This window comes from Diabrotica virgifera, chromosome 2 (genome assembly GCF_917563875.1).
Source record: "Diabrotica virgifera virgifera chromosome 2, PGI_DIABVI_V3a".
Lineage (NCBI taxonomy): Eukaryota > Metazoa > Arthropoda > Insecta > Coleoptera > Chrysomelidae > Diabrotica > Diabrotica virgifera.
Window position 1 is genome coordinate 252,670,387 of NC_065444.1, and position 19,044 is coordinate 252,689,430.

A 19,044-nucleotide genomic window follows, 5' to 3' on the forward strand; every position below is an offset into this window, starting at 1 on the left:
ATTTAGATGAACTTACCCAAGTTTTTTATGTATTTTGACCCGTAGAACACGAATTTTTTGGGTAACAGTTGATCCGGATGTCGATAAGATTGTTATAAACAAAGAACTTGAGGAATTACATAAAATCGATTTCTCGCAAAATAAAACATTTTTTTGTATTTCTTGGGTAATTCTAAGCAAAAAATGTTCTTACAAGTTTTTTCGTAGGATGCACAGTTTTCGAGATAAACGCGGTGGAACTTTCAAAAAATCGAGAAATTGCAATATTTGAACGCGAATAACGTTTGATTAAAAAATAAAATAGCAATTCTGCTGACAGCATTTGAAAGTTTAAGTCAAACTATACCGGTTTTAATTATTTGCATTGCTAAAAATTAAGTTTTTTATTATTAAACAAAAGCTATTTGTTTATAAGCCAAAAAATTGTTTATAAATTTAAAACATTGCTGGGACCCCTTAAATAATCCGATTGTAATTCTGTAAAGTGTATTAGATAGGTAGAGCATCTCTTTATATGTGAAGAAATTAGCCAACTTCTAAATGGTCTACTTTTTGTTCAGAAAGATTTTAAAAAATTTGAACTTTTTTAAAAACATTTAGATTGCAAATTTATTATGCAAAATTTATTAGGTCGATTTTAATGAAATTTGGTACACGATTTAAGTATGTTGCAAAGAATTTCCTAAGCGAATTATTAAGGTTCTAAGTGCCACCAAAGTGGTTAAAAAATATTGAATAACAACAGACTTATTTTGCCCCCTTATTTTGTATTTATTGCTATATTGCAGAAAAGGTAATACCTTAAGACATTTTTTACCAGTCGTATATCATACAAAATTCAATTATCTTTATTTTATTTCTCTACGACTTTGTTCCAAAACGAATCGTTTTAAAATTATAAGGAAAGAAAGCAGAAAAAAATCGATGTTTTCGAAATTTTTAAATATTTAATTTTTTTATTTATGTTCCGGGCATATTTGAGAAGGAGCATAGGTCAATTATTATTACTGAAGGTGTCACCTAACTTTATCTGCAAAAATCCTAATGCCACCTCTCGCATCCAAAAATAGACGTTTTTTCGCACATCCTTACTGGTCTATTATCATATTTATATTTTATGTCTTTGCAAAAAATATGACTTGGTGATCGGTGAAAAGTAGTGAACTTAAAATGTTTAACACAATTAATTATTTGCACAAAATTTAAAAAGCTTGTTTATATCGCTACGGTTTATTTGTTTTAAACAAATACATTACACAAATTAGTAAGTAAATAAAAATTTACAGTTATTTCGACGGAAACTGCATTCACGATTAAATCTTTGGCTCCTGCGAAGTCAGTCGTTTAACGCAAGAAAAGGTTTTTGTGGTGTTATTACATAGTGGAATAAATTACATTATCAAATTATTGTAGCGATTAATTATGGTTAAGACGGAACTGTTTGGCGATTTTTTCCTTGAGTGATTTTATCGTAAAATCGTAAAAGTGAAATTACAAGTTTAAGGTTGTTGGTCTTGGCGATAATGGGTTTTTTATGAGCACTTTAGATTGAAATTTTTAAAAAGACTTTTTTCAATTGTAAACAAAATTGTAATCGTTCGGAGATTGTTGAAAATAGACGAAAAAGAAATGTGTGAGAATATTCAGCCGAATGATTTTTTTTCTTATAATAAAATGTGGTGTTTTACAGATGTCTATAAAGATAGCATATCCATATCGATTCATTAAGAATGTCCAATCTCTGAGTTGTAGATTCTAGACCTCAAAATATTAAGATTAAACCCAAATCTTTTAAATAAAATGTGGCTCCTTACGGAGTTACAGGATGTTCTATTTAAAAATTGAATAACCCTTTTTACCCGGTACTTTAAAATTATTTGACATATCCTTGTCATACTTTGCAGAAAGTGTAGTTGCCGTACACCCTACTAAATTATGATAAACAAACATTTCTGGCTACTACCAGAGGCACAGGGGACAGTGCATGGTTTACCCTTCCCAAATTCTACGCCACTGGCGAAATTGCTATTTTAGCACAATATTACGATTTTCCAATACTTTCTATGTAAATAATATACCCTTCATTCGTAACGTTAAGGTCATTAGTTTTCGAGATATTTGAAGTTGAAAATGAAACTATACAGTTATTTTGATTAATGTATTGTGCCCCTTCATTTTTAACTTCAAATATCTCGAAAATTAATGATTTTATCGATACGAATGAAAAGTATATTATTTGCATAGAAAGTATTTGAGAATCTAAAAATTATGCTGAAATGGCAATTCCATCAGTGGCGTAGAATTTGGGAAGGTTCAACCATTCATTTTCCCCCGTACGCGTCTGATAATAGCCAGAAACGTTTATTTAACATAAATTAGTAAGGTGTGCAGTACCTACACATTTTGGCAAGTATGATACGGCAATTTCAAATACTTTTAAAGTACTGGGTACAAATAATTTTTAAAATTTTAAATCAAACATCCCTATTACATAAATATTAACTATTTGTATCCAGTATTTTAAAAGTATTTGACATATCCTTATCATACTTAGCGGATAGTGTAGATACTGTACAACCTACTAAAATATGTTAAATAAAACTTTCTGGCTAGTACCAGAGGCGTACGACAGGGGAAAGTGAATGGTTGACCCTTCCCACATTCTACGCCACTGGCGGAATTACTATTTTATTGTAATTTTTCGATTCTCCAATACTTTCTATACAAATAATATACTCTTCATCCGTACCGATAAAATCATTAGTTTCCCAGATATTTAAAGTTAAAAATGAAGGAGCACAATGCATTAATCAAAATAGCTATGCCGTTTCATTTTCAACTTCAAATATCTCGAAAACTAATGACTTTAACGTTACGAATGAAGATATTATTTACATATAAAGTATTGGAAAATCGAAATATTGTTCTAAAATAGCAATTTCGCCAGTGGCGTAGAATTTGGGAAGGGTCAACCATTCACTTTCCCCTGTCGTACGCCTCTGGTAGTAGCCAGAAAAGTTTATTTATCATAATTTAGTAGGATGTACAGTACCATAGCCACCTTTACTTTACAAGCCATGAAGAGAAAAAGGCAACGTCGCAATTGATGACGTCCGTAGTCTGACTTTCGGACTACCGCTTTCGAAACTACTATTTTAAAGTACAAATTCTGGTAAAATTTATAGTATTTTTTGAATCGAACAAGAAAATATTATTAATTGGAAGTTTGTACAAAATAATATTAAAAGTAACTCCTTGCAAGTAACGTTTATTATACAAAAAAAAACCAATAACAAGAATATAAACGAGATTCATTTTTTTCGAATCCTAAGAAAACTAATAAGTATTTTTCAAAAATTTAAACGCAGAGTGAAAGATTACGTTAGGACCAAGGACCCAAAGTCCCTGAAAACTTCTATGTTTATTTTAATAAGTTACAGGGGTGAAAAACTAAGAAAATTTAATGTGATTTTTAGTTTCAAATATGTCATTAAAAAAAACTTTTTATTCATTCTAAGGGATTTTTGGCCCTCGGTAATAAAATAATCTTTTATTCTGCGTTTAAATTTTTCAAAAATACGTATTAGTTTTCTCAGAATTCGAAAAAAACGATTACCTTTAAAATACAGGCGTCAAAATTTTTCATTTTGTTCCTTTCCCCTTAAAGTTTGTCGCACTTATTTAGAAACACCCTGAATTGATAAAGAACAAATCTAGTTGTTAAACATAAGCGAATTAATAAAAAAACAGAATATTAAGAAAACCGGAGTCTATAGTTGGGTTTTAATTTCAGTATTTTTTAAATGCCCGGTACACCATAAAAATTTAACTATTTAGCAACAATATTATTACAGCGGTATTGTTAAAGAATTATTTATAAAAATCACTTAAATCTGCCAACAGGTTTAGGAAATATGAGACATTAAAAATGACAAAATTTTTAAGTGGACGGATTTCTATATGCACGCAAGTTTATATAAAAATATATTATATTGAACTAAAATCATCTTAATAACATACCTTTTAATGTTCTTTATAATTTGGAGCACAAAATATTGTAAAATATTTCAGTTTCTCTGTAAATAAAGTGAAAATTATTTAAAAACAAATGAGAACTGTCAGAATTAATCGGTCTACCAATAGATGTTGCCAAGTTTCAACTTCATGGCTTGTTAAGTAAAGGTGGCTATGACAGTACCTATATTTTTTGCCAAGTTTGACAAGAATATGTCAAAATAGTTTTAAAGCCCTGGGTAAAAATAGTTATTAAATTTTTAAATAAAACACCCTGTAACTCAGTAACGAGCCACATTTTATTTAAATGATTTGGGTTAAATCCTAATATTTTGAGGTCTAGAATCTACATCTCAAAGATTGGACATTCTTAATGAATCACCCTGTATAGTATAAGGACCAATTCAGACCAAGACTATAATTTATTTAGCTATTTCCAGAAACAATGGGTATGCTAACTTTACATCTCACATCTCAGCATGGAAGGAAACTGGCTATACGGCCAATATTTGCAGCATGTTCTTCTTCTTCATGTACCATGTCCTTTTAGAACGTTGGTTACCATCATAGCTATCTTAATTTTATTCACTGCCACCCTAAATAGCATGCTTGTATCAACACCATACCAATCTCGCAAGTTCTTCAACCATGAGGTTCTTCTTCGTCCTGGACTGTGTTTGCCTGCTATTTTTCCTTGCATAATATTTTGCAGCAACCTATATTTGGGACCTCTCATTACATGTCCGAAATGCTCCAGCTTTCTCTGCTTGATGATTTTTATAATCTCATTAGTCTTGCTGAGACGTTCTACTATTGTGGAGTTTCGAATCTTCTCCACCCAGGAAACTTTTAAAATTCTTCTATAGCACCACATTTCGAAAGCCTCAAGGCGATTTAGATCGACTTTATTCACAGCCCAGGACTCGACACCGTAAGCCTACGGCTCCACGGGCGAGAAATTGACGCTAGCAGTAGCAGTAAAATGAACTTAAGGTTCCGCGGAACGGAATGGGAATAGCCGAACTGAACCGACTACGCACAAGTCCTGTAGTCGGTACAGTTCGGCTATTCCTATTCCGTTCCGCGGAACCTTAAGTTCATTTTACTGCTACTGCTAGCGTCAATTTCTCGCCCGTTGAGCCGTTCGCTAAAGTACGACCGAGAACACGTAGCAGCGAAATAGGCGGATCTTTGCTTCGGAGGATGAGTAACCAGTCATGTCCTTTATTTGGTCCGACCATCGTTTTGGAGAACTTCCTCTTGATCTTTTGCTCGCTACGTTGCCTTCAACAATGGTTATGCTAACTTTAGTCTGAAGCTACCGTAGTCATAGCTATATCTCGGCAAGGAACAGGAATACAGTGCCCATATTGATGGCACATTTTATTGCTAATTAATTGCTGTGAATTGGTGCATTGACCAATCCCCAAAAACTACCCAATTATTCGCAAAACTACCGCAAAATTCGGGTCTAGGACGTTTCATCGCCGCCGTTTCGATGCCGCCAGTTCGATGCCGATACCGGCCGATTCATCGCCAGTCAATTAATCGCTATCTGATATATTTCCGAATTTTCGACAGTTACAATTATTAGTTATTTTTGGTATTAATTAGGAATTCTAGGAAATGCGAGATATGACGGCGATGAAATGGACTGGCGATGAACCGGCGGCATCGAAACGGCCGGCGATGAACCGGCGGCATCTAAACGTCCCATTCCGCAAAATTCACCTTCGAAAAAATTATGAAAGTAGAAAATTCAACTGCAGGGAATTAATTGCAATTTATTGCTGAAAAAACAAGAAACAATTTATTGCTGCAACCGTTTTCAACACACAATGGTATGCTAACTTTACGGTAAAGCTAGTCATAGCTATAACTCGGCAATCAAAAAGGCTACAGGGTTCACCTCGGCGGCATATTTTACTGCTAATTATTTGCTGTTGATTGGTACATTGAGAAAAACTCACCCCCGAAAAAATGATGAGACTAAAAAATTTAACCGCACCGCAAGAGATTAATTAACTTATTACTGAAGTTTTACGCCAAGAAGCAATTTATTGTTGCAAGCATTTCTAAGCTAGCATAGTCATATTAGCTACTTCTTGGCAATGAAAAAGGCTAAAAGGCCCATATTGGCGCAGGGTTGTTTCGTTTTAAACATTTTGTTTTAAACATGTTTTAAACAGTTGTTTATGTTTAAAACAGTTTTTGTTTAAAACACGTTTAAAACACTTGAATTAAAAATGCGTTTTTTTCATTTTCTTTATCAAAATAATAAATAAATATGAAAAAATTCTCAAATACATTATGGCGCACACCTACACCTCCTACACGCGACACTATATAAATATACACGAAATTTTCGATTTTCTAAATCTGACTGAATTGAAAATTGGGCCAACTCCCATCTTAAAGTTCAGGAAAAGACTCACCCATTCATATGCCAACCATCCATTTTGGTCCAAGGGTATGGATTTTACGGCCCTTCCTATTTAGGGTCTGTTTTTCGTTCTCGTCCCCAAAACTCCCAAAAACTTCGAAAATTTAACTCCGACCCTTGCGGCTTCTAATAGAAGCGATCATTACCTTTTCAACGCATGTCTACGCATGTCTAATTTTGAAAATCGGTTATACCATTCAAAAGTTACCGAGCTCAGAAGTATGACTCAATTTTTATGTAGAAAAGGGAAAATGTTTGTGGATATGTATGTATGTATGTGTGTTTAAAAGTTAAACCGATTTGAATTTTTTTTCTGTGGTTAAAAGTTAAACCGATTTATCTTCGGTTCAAGAAGAGACAGGAGAACAGTAAATACACCAAATTAATAGCGTTGAGTTAAGCTTACAACTGGTGTTTAAGCTGCCAGGATCAGACATACACACGGCTCAGTATAAGCGAAAAACTGAAAAACTTAACTTTAAAAATTTTGGTTTTTCGACAATTACTCAAAATTTCAACCTACGAATTACGCCAATAACTGAGCGTTTGTAGAAGGATTCTAGACGAATCTAACGTTGTATACCTTATATCCGGGAAAATTCGAATTTTTAAGTTATATGCTTCATAAGTATGATCAAATCTATTTCTTATGGGAAAACGGGTCTTCAAGCTCAATAATTCCTGTAATAGCTTCAGTTATCATACTTGACCTTAGATGCATAAGATACTACTGGTCAATACGTTTCAAACTCATGTTTAGTGAACAAAATCGGTTAAGCCGTTTAGAAGTTATTAAGCTACAAAAGTATAATCCAATAACGATTATTCCATAAATGGTTTATGTAGTTGTAGTGGTTACGACGCTAGTTTGATCTGGCAACGGGCAATCCGAGTTCATTTACCGGCCATCCCAATTTTTTTTCAATCTATTTCGAATAGAAAAAAAATCTAGTGTACATTCGATGGACACTAGATCATTTGGGAGATAATGCGACAAAGGCGACCATTTATAAAGCTTAACGTGTAATCGAGAAACATTGCATTCAACTTTATACATTTAATTTAAAAATAACTTTTAAAAACTCCTGATACAAGAATAAAAAACCGCTAAACGCCGTAAAAATGAGTGGCGCATACAATATTCCGGCTACAAAAGATCTGATATGAATATTACGTGGCGCCAAAATTTATTTTTATTTTATTGCAAAACAAAATTCTAGTTTTATTTTAAAAAAAATTTTCATAATATTTGCTAAATTTGAAGTAAACGCGCCACAAAAGAGTTTCAAAATTCAAACTGTATCAAAGTTACTCTTTTGTGGCGCGTTTTACTTCAAATTGGGCAAATATTATGAAAAAATCTTTTAAAATAAAACTAGAATTTTGTTTTGCATCAAAATGAAAATACATTTTCGCGCCACGTAATATTCAAATCAGATCTTTTGTAGCTGGAATATTGTATGCGCCACTCATTTTTACGGCGTTTAGCGGTTTTTTATTCTTGTACATTATACAAAACTTTTTAACGTACATATTATTAATTTATTAATAACCTGAACTTAACAAAAATTGGAAAACTTAAAACATTTTGCATACAATAGTTAATAAATTTCTCAACACTGTTCCAGTCTCATAGTAATTTTGTCACGTCTCTGGACAAGTCTGAATTAAGCTCTTTAAAAATTGAAACCAACTCAGCAGCTTTGAAATTACCTAGCCGATTACGTTGTTTGGAATGGTAAACCGTATGTTGAGAAGAGTCTTTCTATATTGGCTAACGATGCATTAGCTGTGTGGAGCTGTTGAGCAAGTTCCAATGCTGTAGTATTTATATTTTTCATAGAATGCCACCATGTCTATGGTATTATATTCTCCATTAAATGTTTAGAAAACATATGGTCTGAAGAGGGTACACCAGTGACGGTTTAAGGCATCATGGGGCCCTAGGCGGCCATAAGAAGTAGGCCCCTTTATAGCGACCATTTACTTTGATAAATTTACAAATATTTATGTTGTTTTGGGAAGTAGTTACTCCAAAAATAAATTACGACAATGTAAAAAGATCATTTTTCTTTTTTTTACATTTCGCAACAACTTCTCATTAATAGTCCATAGCTAATATACTAATTTTACGTCGGATCGGAAAAGGATGTGAAGTTGTACTTACTGTTAAAAGAAGAAAGCTTGAATACTTTGGTCATGTTATGAGAGGTGACAAATACTTGCTGCTGAGACTGATCATCTAGGGTAAAATCAGGGGTAAGAGAAGTATCGGTAGGCGCAGAATATCTTGGTTAAGAAATCTGAGGGAATGGTTCGGCTGCAGTTCCATCGACCTATTTATAGCGGCCGCCAGTAAAATAAGAATAGCTGTGATGATTTCCAACCTCCGATAGGAGACGGACTTTAAGAAGAAGAAGCTAATATGCCAAAGAAAGAAAGGGATATTGTGTCGATTAGTGATTTTGCTCTGGGTATGAGTGCCACCCCTTCGGGGGTGAAAAAACATACATTCAAAATAAGTGCGGAAATGGATAAACTGATTAATTCTAACTAAATTTTGTTCTATTGAGTTTTTTCACTAAATCAATACTTTTTGAGTTATTTGCGAGTGAATATGTTCATATTTCAACAAAAAAGAAACACGTTTTTAGACGGTTTTTCGCAAATAACTCCAAAATTAAGTATTTTATCGAAAAAATATTCTTAGAAAAAATATAGCGTATACAAAATTTAAAAAAGTTGATTCTTATTCGGCAAATTCCAAATCAAATATTTCAACGTAAATCACCAAAAAATGAAGTACTTTTCGGTGAAAAATCATCACAACTTTTTCAAAGTGTTAAAAAATTTTTATTATTTTTTTTAAACAAGTTTTAAGTATCAAAATTAAGCAAGTAAAGCTTAAAATAATGTTAATTTTTTTTTTTTTTGGCAAAAAAATTTATGAAAATCTTGAAAAAACTTATAAGTATGTTATTTATATGATCTGTAAGTTTCACCGATTCACAGTGCTTATATTTCAAAACATTGTGATTTAAATTAAAAAAAATTTTTTGAAATTTTGAAAAAAAAATGTCTTTTTTTCAAAATAACTTAAAAATTATTAGTGGTACCAAAAGTGTTAAAGCGTAAAAAAATGTAGGTTTTGCTTTTCTGAATATTTCAGATTTTTGCTTTTTTTGGAAGATAAAAATTGGTTAGGATATGACTGTTCAAGATTTGCATACCCTGGTTAGAGAATTTTTCATTTATTAAAAATTAATAAATGAAAATAGTTTCTATCCTTGTGGGATTGGTACTCACCGGAGGGACCGCAGACGTTCGGATACAATTAGCGTCTCTTTGCAAAAACAATGACGACTTTGCTAAGTAACAAGACATTTACTCAACACACACACTACCCATTACACTAGGTACCTGATTGAAAAAATCCACTGTACCATGCCACTGGCCATTAGTTGTCGAGGCATTAAGCCAAATAAAAAAATTGCATACACTCGTGATTAGTGACTTCTTCAAGCCCTTTCTACTACAGCCCTTTTATAAATAAGCACTTTATACCGATAAAACTCACAGGGCATTTAAACAATACATAAGTAAAGTATCTTGTGAAGCGGTAAGGATTAATTTCATTTGGGATGCTAATTAGGGGGTTATTTTCACCAGTTTTTTTTACCCAAAAAATGGGATCAACTTTATTCTGAGCGTATTATGCTTACTTTTGATGTTAATTTTTTTTTAACAAGAATAATGCTTTTTTAAACATTTAATATTATCTGACGTAATTAGTCAGATTAAATAAATTATTAGAAAAAATTTTTCACTAGGCAACAACATTTTTGTTTAATTTAATAATATTTTGTATTTTGACAACGACGTCGAAACGTTAATAAAATCATTTTTTTAGTTAAATTGTGGCTTAGTTCCCATTTAGAATAGTTGATTACAAAAATGCCACAAGGAAATAACTTCATAACAAGTTAATTATTATTGTGAAAGCTTTAGGTCTTCCTTTTATTTTAATTTTGGACGGTAATACTATTTCACTTATAACTAAAAATATATATATTAATTTATAGTCTCTTAACTTTTTCATACTGTTTTAAAATGTTGTTAAACTCTTTTAGGTCTGGTCTTTTCACCTCCGAATAAAAGTTATTCGGAGGTATATTTGACAGATTTACATGTAATCTGCCGGATAAACTTCCTAATAAATAGTTATTCGGAGGTGAAAAGACCGGGCCTTAAACAACTAAATAATTGTCCACACTGCATAGTTAATTTAAAAACAAACACTAAACAAATAAAAAATAAGAAATCTACTAATCATTATTAAAATTAAAGTGTAAACAAAACGCGATTAAACAAATTCCAACACTCTGACACTCTAACTTTTTTATTTGCGTATACGTTAGCCTGTACCTAGACACAGCGTTATATTGAGGTATATTCTTCTTCTCCTTCTTTAATTTATTGGCCTCCACCTACTTGGGTATTTGGCCAGCTCGTCGTCGGGGAATAAAGGAAAAATATTTAAATTCTAATGACATTTATCGTATGTCGTTGTAATAATATATACCAGTTTGTTGAGATTGGAGTTTGATGCAGTTTTTGAAGGAAAGGAAAGAAGGTTTACTATTGAAAATAAAACCATTTTGTAAAAGTACAAATTTTCTATGAATAGTTCAAACGATCAAAAACACTTTTAACGTCACATAACTGTATTTTTTACTGACGTTTATAATGTCTAATTTAAAATTATATATACAATTGGTGTAGAATGTAAACATACAACGGCGTGACGTCACGACGCGTCTTGGGGTGGCTGGTATAAGTTGAATTTTTAATCGTCTTTAGGGGCCAAACGAAAGACAAACAAAACTTTTTTATCTTTAATACAGGTTCTAAATTATGTTCTATTGTGATTTATAACATTTTTTTCGAATTTAAAATTTTATGCAAGTTCCCTATTCAAATTGTGTAAAAATAAAATAGTAAATTGCGTGAAATGCCAAAGGAAATAGCTTCAGAGCAATATTTTATTACTAATTGAATTTTGTTGATTGATACATTGACCAACCCCTAAAAACTAGCCAAAAATAATTGCCGAATAAATGTCGAATAAAAGCGACCTGTTTTGGGATTTGTCCCCAAAATCGACCATTCTCGAAAGAATGAATATATTCCATAATTTTGCCCCTCACTATCTATAAATATATACATATAATGTATATAACAGAGAAAAACGTCAATTAAAAACCTGTTGCTTCGGAATAGAAAAGGAGAAAGTCACATCAATAAATGCCAGAAATATAAAGACTCGAAACCGGTAAATAAGTAGGTAAAAAATTATCGGAAATTAAAAAAAATACGCGAAAGGCTGCCAAAACTTATTAAGAGAAAATATAGAAAAATCCATTATTTGACAGATGTTTTTTATAATCACATATAGTATGATACAATTGATCCAAAAGATGGCATAACCCAGACATCCCAAATGAAAGTTATCCTCCAACACCAAATTGTTCTATATGGTCCACATAATGTTCAGAAAAAAGTCACACCATTTTCAGCGTCGGGCTTGGGGGGAGAGGGGGGAAAATTGGTAAATTCGTAGTTTATTACGTTTTTCGTCAATATTTCTAAAACTATGCGGTTTAACATGATCAACCGTCTATACAAAAATGTTCTACATTATAAATTTGAAATTAAAAAGACCCTATGCATAATCCTTCTAAAATGGACGATTCCAAAGTTACGGAGGTAGTATAGTATAATGGGTCCAAAAAAGGCTTAACCCAGACATCCAAAGTAAAAGTTTTCCTCCAACACCAAATTGTTCTATATGGTCCACATATTGTTCAGTAAAAAGTTATGCCATTTTGAGCGTCTGGTTTGGGGGGGAGATGGGGGAGAAGTCGGTAAATTAGTAATTTTTTTACGTTTTTCTTCAATATTTCCAAAACTATGCTTTAGCATAAACAATGTTCTATACAAAAATGTTCTACATAAAATTTAAAACAAAAAAGGGTCTATACATAATTGTTATAAAATCAACAGTTCCAGAGTTACGGAGGGTGAAAAGTGGAGGTTTTCGATACTTTTTATATTATTTGGGCCATTGATTATGATTTTGGGTGGTGAGGTTGACGATTCTTCAAAGGCTTATCACTAATATACCATCGGCCACTAAAATAGCAAATTTTATTTACAAAACACAATCCTGTTAAAGAAAATTTCTTTCATCAGTAATAATATAAATTGCCCAAATAATATAAAAAGTATCGAAAACCTCCACTTTTCACCCTCCGTAACTTTGGAAGCGTTAATTCTATAACAATTATGTAGAGGACCGTTTTTGTTTTAAATTTTATGTAGAACATTTTTGTACAGAACATTGTTTACGCTAAAGCATAGTTTTAAATCGGACGCTTAAAATAGTGTAACTTTTTACTGAACAATAGGTGGACCATATAGAACAATTTGGTGTTGGAGGAAAACTTTTACTATGGATGTTTGGGTTAGACATTTTTTTGGACCAACTATACTATACTACCTCCGTAACTTTGGAACCGTCCATTTTAGAAGGATTATGCATAGGGCCTTTTTTATTTCAAATTCAATGTAGAACATTTTTGTATAGAAGGTTGTTCATGCTAAACCGCATAGTTTTTATTGACGAAAAACGTAAAAAACTACGAATTTACCGATTTCTCCCCCCTCTCCCTCCCAAACCCGAAGCTCAAAATGGTGTGACTTTTTTCTGAACATTATGTGGACCATACAGAACAATTTGGTGTTGGAGGATAACTTTCACTTGGGATGTCTGGGTTTGGGTCTAGATAACCATATTAATAGTTGGATGAAAGCAAATAATAATATGGATCATATTTGTTTTCAAATCTGTATAAAATAGACTAAAATAGCAACCAGGAGGAAAGAGAAAACGATGTAGACCGAGAAAAAGTTGTAGCGAAGGAATAGACAAAGAATTGAAAAGGAATTTCCAAACGGTTGGAAAGTTTACATACCTGGGAGCAGAAATATTTGCCGACGGATCAGAAGATGCAGAAATATGAAAGAGAATAACGCAGGCACACAGAGCTTATTTTGCCCTCTCCCATATACTTCGGTCTAAAAATGTCCACAGAAATAAAAAGATGAGAATCTATAAAACAGTAATCTTCTTTTATTTTTTTTAATAATAGCGATTCGGTCAGATGAAATAAAATATTTAACTTTTGTCCATTTTTATTCTTAACAAATTTACAGTTTTCTCCTGAAGAAGTCACCAAATAGTGACGAAATATTGAGACCTAGAACAAATAGTTCATCTGACCGAATCGCCGTTATTAAAAATGATTACTATTTAACACAGTACGGTCGAAAATATTTGTACATTGACCAAATATTTGTGTCGAACAAATTCGACACATTCGAAAGGAAAGTACTCAGGAGAATACTAGGACCTGTGAGGGAAAACGGAATCTTCAGAAGTCGATACAACAACGAGCTTTATCAACTTTATAAGGAAACACCCCTGCCAGACTTCATTAGAATACAAAGATTGTAATGTGCCGGACATGCGAGGACAGGCTACCAAAAAGAGCACTGAATGCTAGAATGCACGGAAAGAGACCAGTTGGAAAGCCAAGAAAGCGCTGGGAAGACACAATAAACAGCGAAGCACAAGCCCTTTTAGGAGTCCGTGTATGGAGAAGAGCAGCCACAGACAAGCAGGGTGGAGGCAAAAAATAAAGAAGGCCAAGGCTCAATTTGGGCTGTAGTGTCGTAGAAGAAGAAGAAGAAGTAGTAGTAGTAGTAGTAAAATAGACTTAATGCTAGCAGTTGATACTATTCAATCGATCATTTAAATTTTCTAGGTGAATATAATATAAAACTGATATTTTTTTCATCCATATGATTTTATTCTAACAAGAGATTACAAATTCGACATGCTACAGCTAAACAACTTTCAAACAATTCGTCAAAAATAACTTTTTTGCACGATTGATCATTTTTGACTGTTTACCGTGACAGATTTTACGTCAGTAGGTGACATTTACTAGCAACTCGACGGTAAGTAATCCAACTCGACGGTAAGTACTCCAACTCGACGGTAAGTAATTCACTTAGCGTCGAGTTAAAAAATCTCTTAATTTTAATTTATTTTTTGAAAGAATAAAGAAAACTAACGAATTATTTATTAATATTGAAACTTATGGTACAATTTGTTAAATTATTTAATGAAATCCCACTTGTTTGGGCTGTGGTTTCACTTCTAACAGAAACTCCTGCAGAATCGCATACATTAGTAGTATCCAACATTTTTTCTCTTCAAATACGCGATCAAAGTTGAAAACTTGGAAATATCAATGCCATCATAAAGAAAAACGGTGGATTTAATCATTGAATATTCTGCCCAGAGGCTTCCAGGAGCTTTCAACTGCATATGTCTTTGAACGAAATATGCCAATATGCCTTTTCTTCGATTCTTAAATTCTTGCCTTTGCACCATTTTTTAAAACTTTGGTAGGTATTTTGATAACGGATTTTGGATTTTTCGGGAATAATTGCGGAACACCCTTCTTCCCGAGCCCGTTCAATTTCTTCAAATTCACTTTCGCTCATATTTTAATTTTTAATAATCAGTACTTACAATTATTGACAACTAAATAAAAACTCAATTCTCCATTGTTGTTATGCACCCTAGTTACTACCTAACAACCAAAGTATCTATCTTGATAAAATGAATGAAACTAGTCAATATGACGAAAATGTTTAATTTTATAATTTATAATGGTATCAATCGTGCAAAAAACGTTATAATCATGTCGAACGTTAAGGGTAACCGATCTCAGACAATAATTGGAGTCGTCGCACCGCTCCTCCTCCAAACAATTGTCTTCAATCGGTATAAAACCCTTACCGTTCTCCATACTTAATATACTATATTTTATGTACCTACATACGTACTATAATTGATTTGAGAAGCTATGAAAGGCCATTATGCAGTAGTTATCATAGATAGACTATAGACGCATCTTGTCAGACGCGTCTGACAAGACTGAATAAATAGAATATGTTTAGTACTAAATCTTGGGCTTGTAGACAACTTATGGATAACATTTTAATTAAGTCTTAAATAAGTTTAAAATTACATGTACGCGATATATGTAAATATAAGTACAACTCCAATTGCTTATAAACAGTTTCCAAGACTTACCTAGGTGCACGACCTTTGAATATGTAGCAGATAAAATATCCTAGGAGAGTGGACAAATATCACAAAATAACTCACTATTCACAACAAAATCACCAAGTCAGTTTGTTTAAACTTCAAAAATCACATAAAAGCATCGACTGTTTGTCAAAAAAGGGTACAAACTTTCAAAAATGTCATTTGTTTAGCAGTTGTTTTGATGTTGATGGTATACGCGAACGAACCACGATAACGTAAGCGATGCACTCCGCACCTTCATGTCTTTCAACCAACTATTCAACAGGTAGGTTATATGAAATCAAGTTGGCTCTTACCAAGACAGGTAAGTCGCAGTGGCACGCGTCGAGCAGAGTAAGAGGTGCAATGGTGTAAAAGATGTGCTTATATTCATTAAAAATACGTTATAATTTATGATGATTACTGAACTTCGTAATGACAACAAATTCTATTTAAAATGTCTTTTTAGTTATTGTTTGTATAAATTTATTAAAAATTGCAATAAATACCTCACGGTTGACTTGAAGTGGCGCCCAAGGCATCTTTGGATCTTAGGTATCACATACTTCCTGTAGTTCTCCATAGAATCTTTCAGCCTCTTCTTCATCTGCCTCTTCCGTCGGTATATCTTCTTCTTCTATTTCATCTTCTATCAAAGGTTGGATATCAACATAGCGATTCTTATTTTATTTACAGCAGCTCTACATAAATAGTTGGTTAGAGCTCAGACTAAACCATTCCCTTAGATTTCGTAACCAGGAGGTTCATCTTCTTCCTACAGTTATTTTGCCCTATAATCAAACGTAGCAGACTATAACGAGGACCTCTCACTATATAACCGAAATATTCAAGCTTCCGCCTATCAATTGTCTGTATAATTTCTTTCCCGGTATGGACCTTATCAAGGGCTTCAATATTGCTAATTTTGTCTACCCATGATATTCGTAGCATTCTTCGATGACACCAATCGGTATATGCACCGACGGAAAAGGCTGATGAAGAAGAGGCTGAAAGATTCTATGGAGAACTACAGAAAGTAGGTATGTGATAAAATCCAAAGACACGATGCTGCTATACTTAACATTAGCGATAGAATGCTAAGCTGGGAAAAGAAAAAAACTTTTGTAAATATATTTTTAGGAAACATAGTTTGCATATTGAAACCAATCAAAACAGACTTAGGATTGCACAATTAGCAGAAGTATAGTTGTCAGTAAATACTAACATCCAGAGAAAAGAAAGGAAAAATAAAGGAAAGTGGCAAATACCGGGAACCAACGAAACCAATCAAATTGATAACATTCTCATCTCAAAAAGATATGGAAAAGTACAACTTTGCTCCCTACAATCAGGTCGGGAAAAGTATAGTTTCGGTAGAGGAATGTGGAAAAAGTGTATACTCTATCGGCAATAACCGCGTTTTTGCAATTGAAAAAATACTAACATTTAATAAACAAATTAAATATGCCTAGATCCCGCATACCAAAAAAAGTTTATCAATAGCCAGCTGAAAATTTATTAATAGCTTACCGGTGTCTAGTCGGATAAACTTTGATGTACGGGAATACTGGAACAGTTGAAGTGTTAATTGTGGAACAGGTTACAGGTTTCGAACGTCAGACTACGAAAACTTCCCATGTATTTTATCGGACAGAAATACCAATTGATTTGTTACCCTTTCATATCAAACTTCCATGCAAAAATCACACTGATATTTACCACCAACATATTTCCTGCCATTTGACATGTTTTCACGTGTCGAACTTATATTATTAAAATGCCCAACATATTTGTCGGATAAGCATTTTTTCATATATTATATAAAGTTTGCTATTGAATAAACTTAAAAATAACATGCTTGTTTTGACAATCATAAACTTGTCAGGATGACACGTTCCACAATTAAAATCACGTTCCACAATTAAAATTTCCCCTGTTCCACTGTTCGCGTACATCAAAGTTTGTCCGACTAGACACCGTTAAGCTATGAACAAATTTTCAGCTTGCTATTAATACACGCAGGATCCAGGAGCGTTCAAGTATTACGTAACGCGATTTTTGAAGATTTTTAACCCTCCCCCCTACGTAACGCACTCTTATAGGAGTTTAACTATTGCGTAACGCAATACTATTTTTTGCAAATTTGTTTTTCAAGCTTTATTTGTAATTATTATTTAAATAAATAAAGAATCAAATTTAATTAAGTAAGTCTTAAATTAAAACTTTTTCCTTCAGGTTTACAGAAAAAAATCGCAAAAACCTTCATAAAAACATGAATAACCGCAGCAGTTAAAAAAGTTAATTCTGTGCAAAAATTACCCACTTTTCATTATTTATACAATGATACCCTTATAATATGAATCATATACTTTCTTGAAAATCTTTTGCTTTCACTTCAACTTTGATATAAAATTTGTTCCAACCTGTACAGAATGACATTTTGATTTGTATGTATTATAATTTTATTTAATTGGTCTACATAGGTGCAATGTTGTAAAGGCTGCTATTGTCAAGAAGTGCTTATATTCATTAAAAAACATTATACTTTATGATGATTGCTGGACTTCATAATGACAACAAATTCTCTTTAAAATCTTTAGTTATTGTTTGTATAAATTTAATAAAAATTGCTATAAATACCCACTTCACGGTTTCTGAATACCTACAGCATAAATTACAAACAAATTAATAAAACAATGATAAATATACGACATGTGTGTGTAGGGAGAAAAAAATCTCATTAGTGAAAACGTAAAACGTTTGTGCCTAACAAAATAATTTAGAACATCTTTATATAGATCTCATAAAGAAACGCACAAATTAACAGAATTTATCCACAATAGATCAACGCAGTAAACATTTCTGTTCAGGAATATTCAGGATATATTCAAGTTAACAAAGTCTGAAGCAATTATTGCCCCTCTTAGATGTTTATTTAAGGTCAGCTTTGTAACATTGATACAATAAATGCAATAAAATCGAACTACATATTGGGGGTGAATATACTGCAATCCTTTTATTTGTAGAAGACCAGGTTGTTCTTGTTGAAGATATTGATTATTGCTATATATTTCATTGTGCTAATATTGCTGAAATACTGCGAATAACAAGCAGGAATCAGCTCAGAATCGTAGTAGCCTCCCTTACTACACATGCGCCATTCAAGAGACACCTGCATACGATGAGGCTTTCTTGGAGACTTAAGCTGCTGACGCTATGACAGAGACGTTATAGAATTATCATAAATAAAAAAAAGAAAAGCTAAGAAAGTGAGGAACTAAAAAAATAAGTTCACTTTTGCTCAGAGGTGGAACATGAACATGCGAGGGCAGATGTCTCCATCTTGATAAAAAAAAATAGTTGG

General features: G+C 32.6%; 2 protein-coding genes across 2 annotated transcripts in view; both read right to left on the reverse strand.

Annotated features, from left to right (window-relative positions):
- LOC126880535 (trichohyalin) overlaps positions 1-15,966 on the reverse strand; it is a 242,501-nt gene extending 226,535 nt beyond the window's left edge. The window contains exon 1 of the mRNA XM_050644458.1: positions 15,687-15,966. The gene's annotated coding sequence lies outside the window, so the exon portion shown is untranslated. The remainder of the gene's footprint in view (positions 1-15,686) is intronic.
- The window catches only part of LOC126880538 (uncharacterized), a 391,874-nt gene continuing 377,369 nt past the window's right edge, over positions 4,540-19,044 (reverse strand). The window contains exon 2 of the mRNA XM_050644461.1: positions 4,540-4,743. Coding sequence (XP_050500418.1) covers positions 4,544-4,743 — 200 coding nt within the window. The 3' untranslated portion in view covers positions 4,540-4,543. The remainder of the gene's footprint in view (positions 4,744-19,044) is intronic.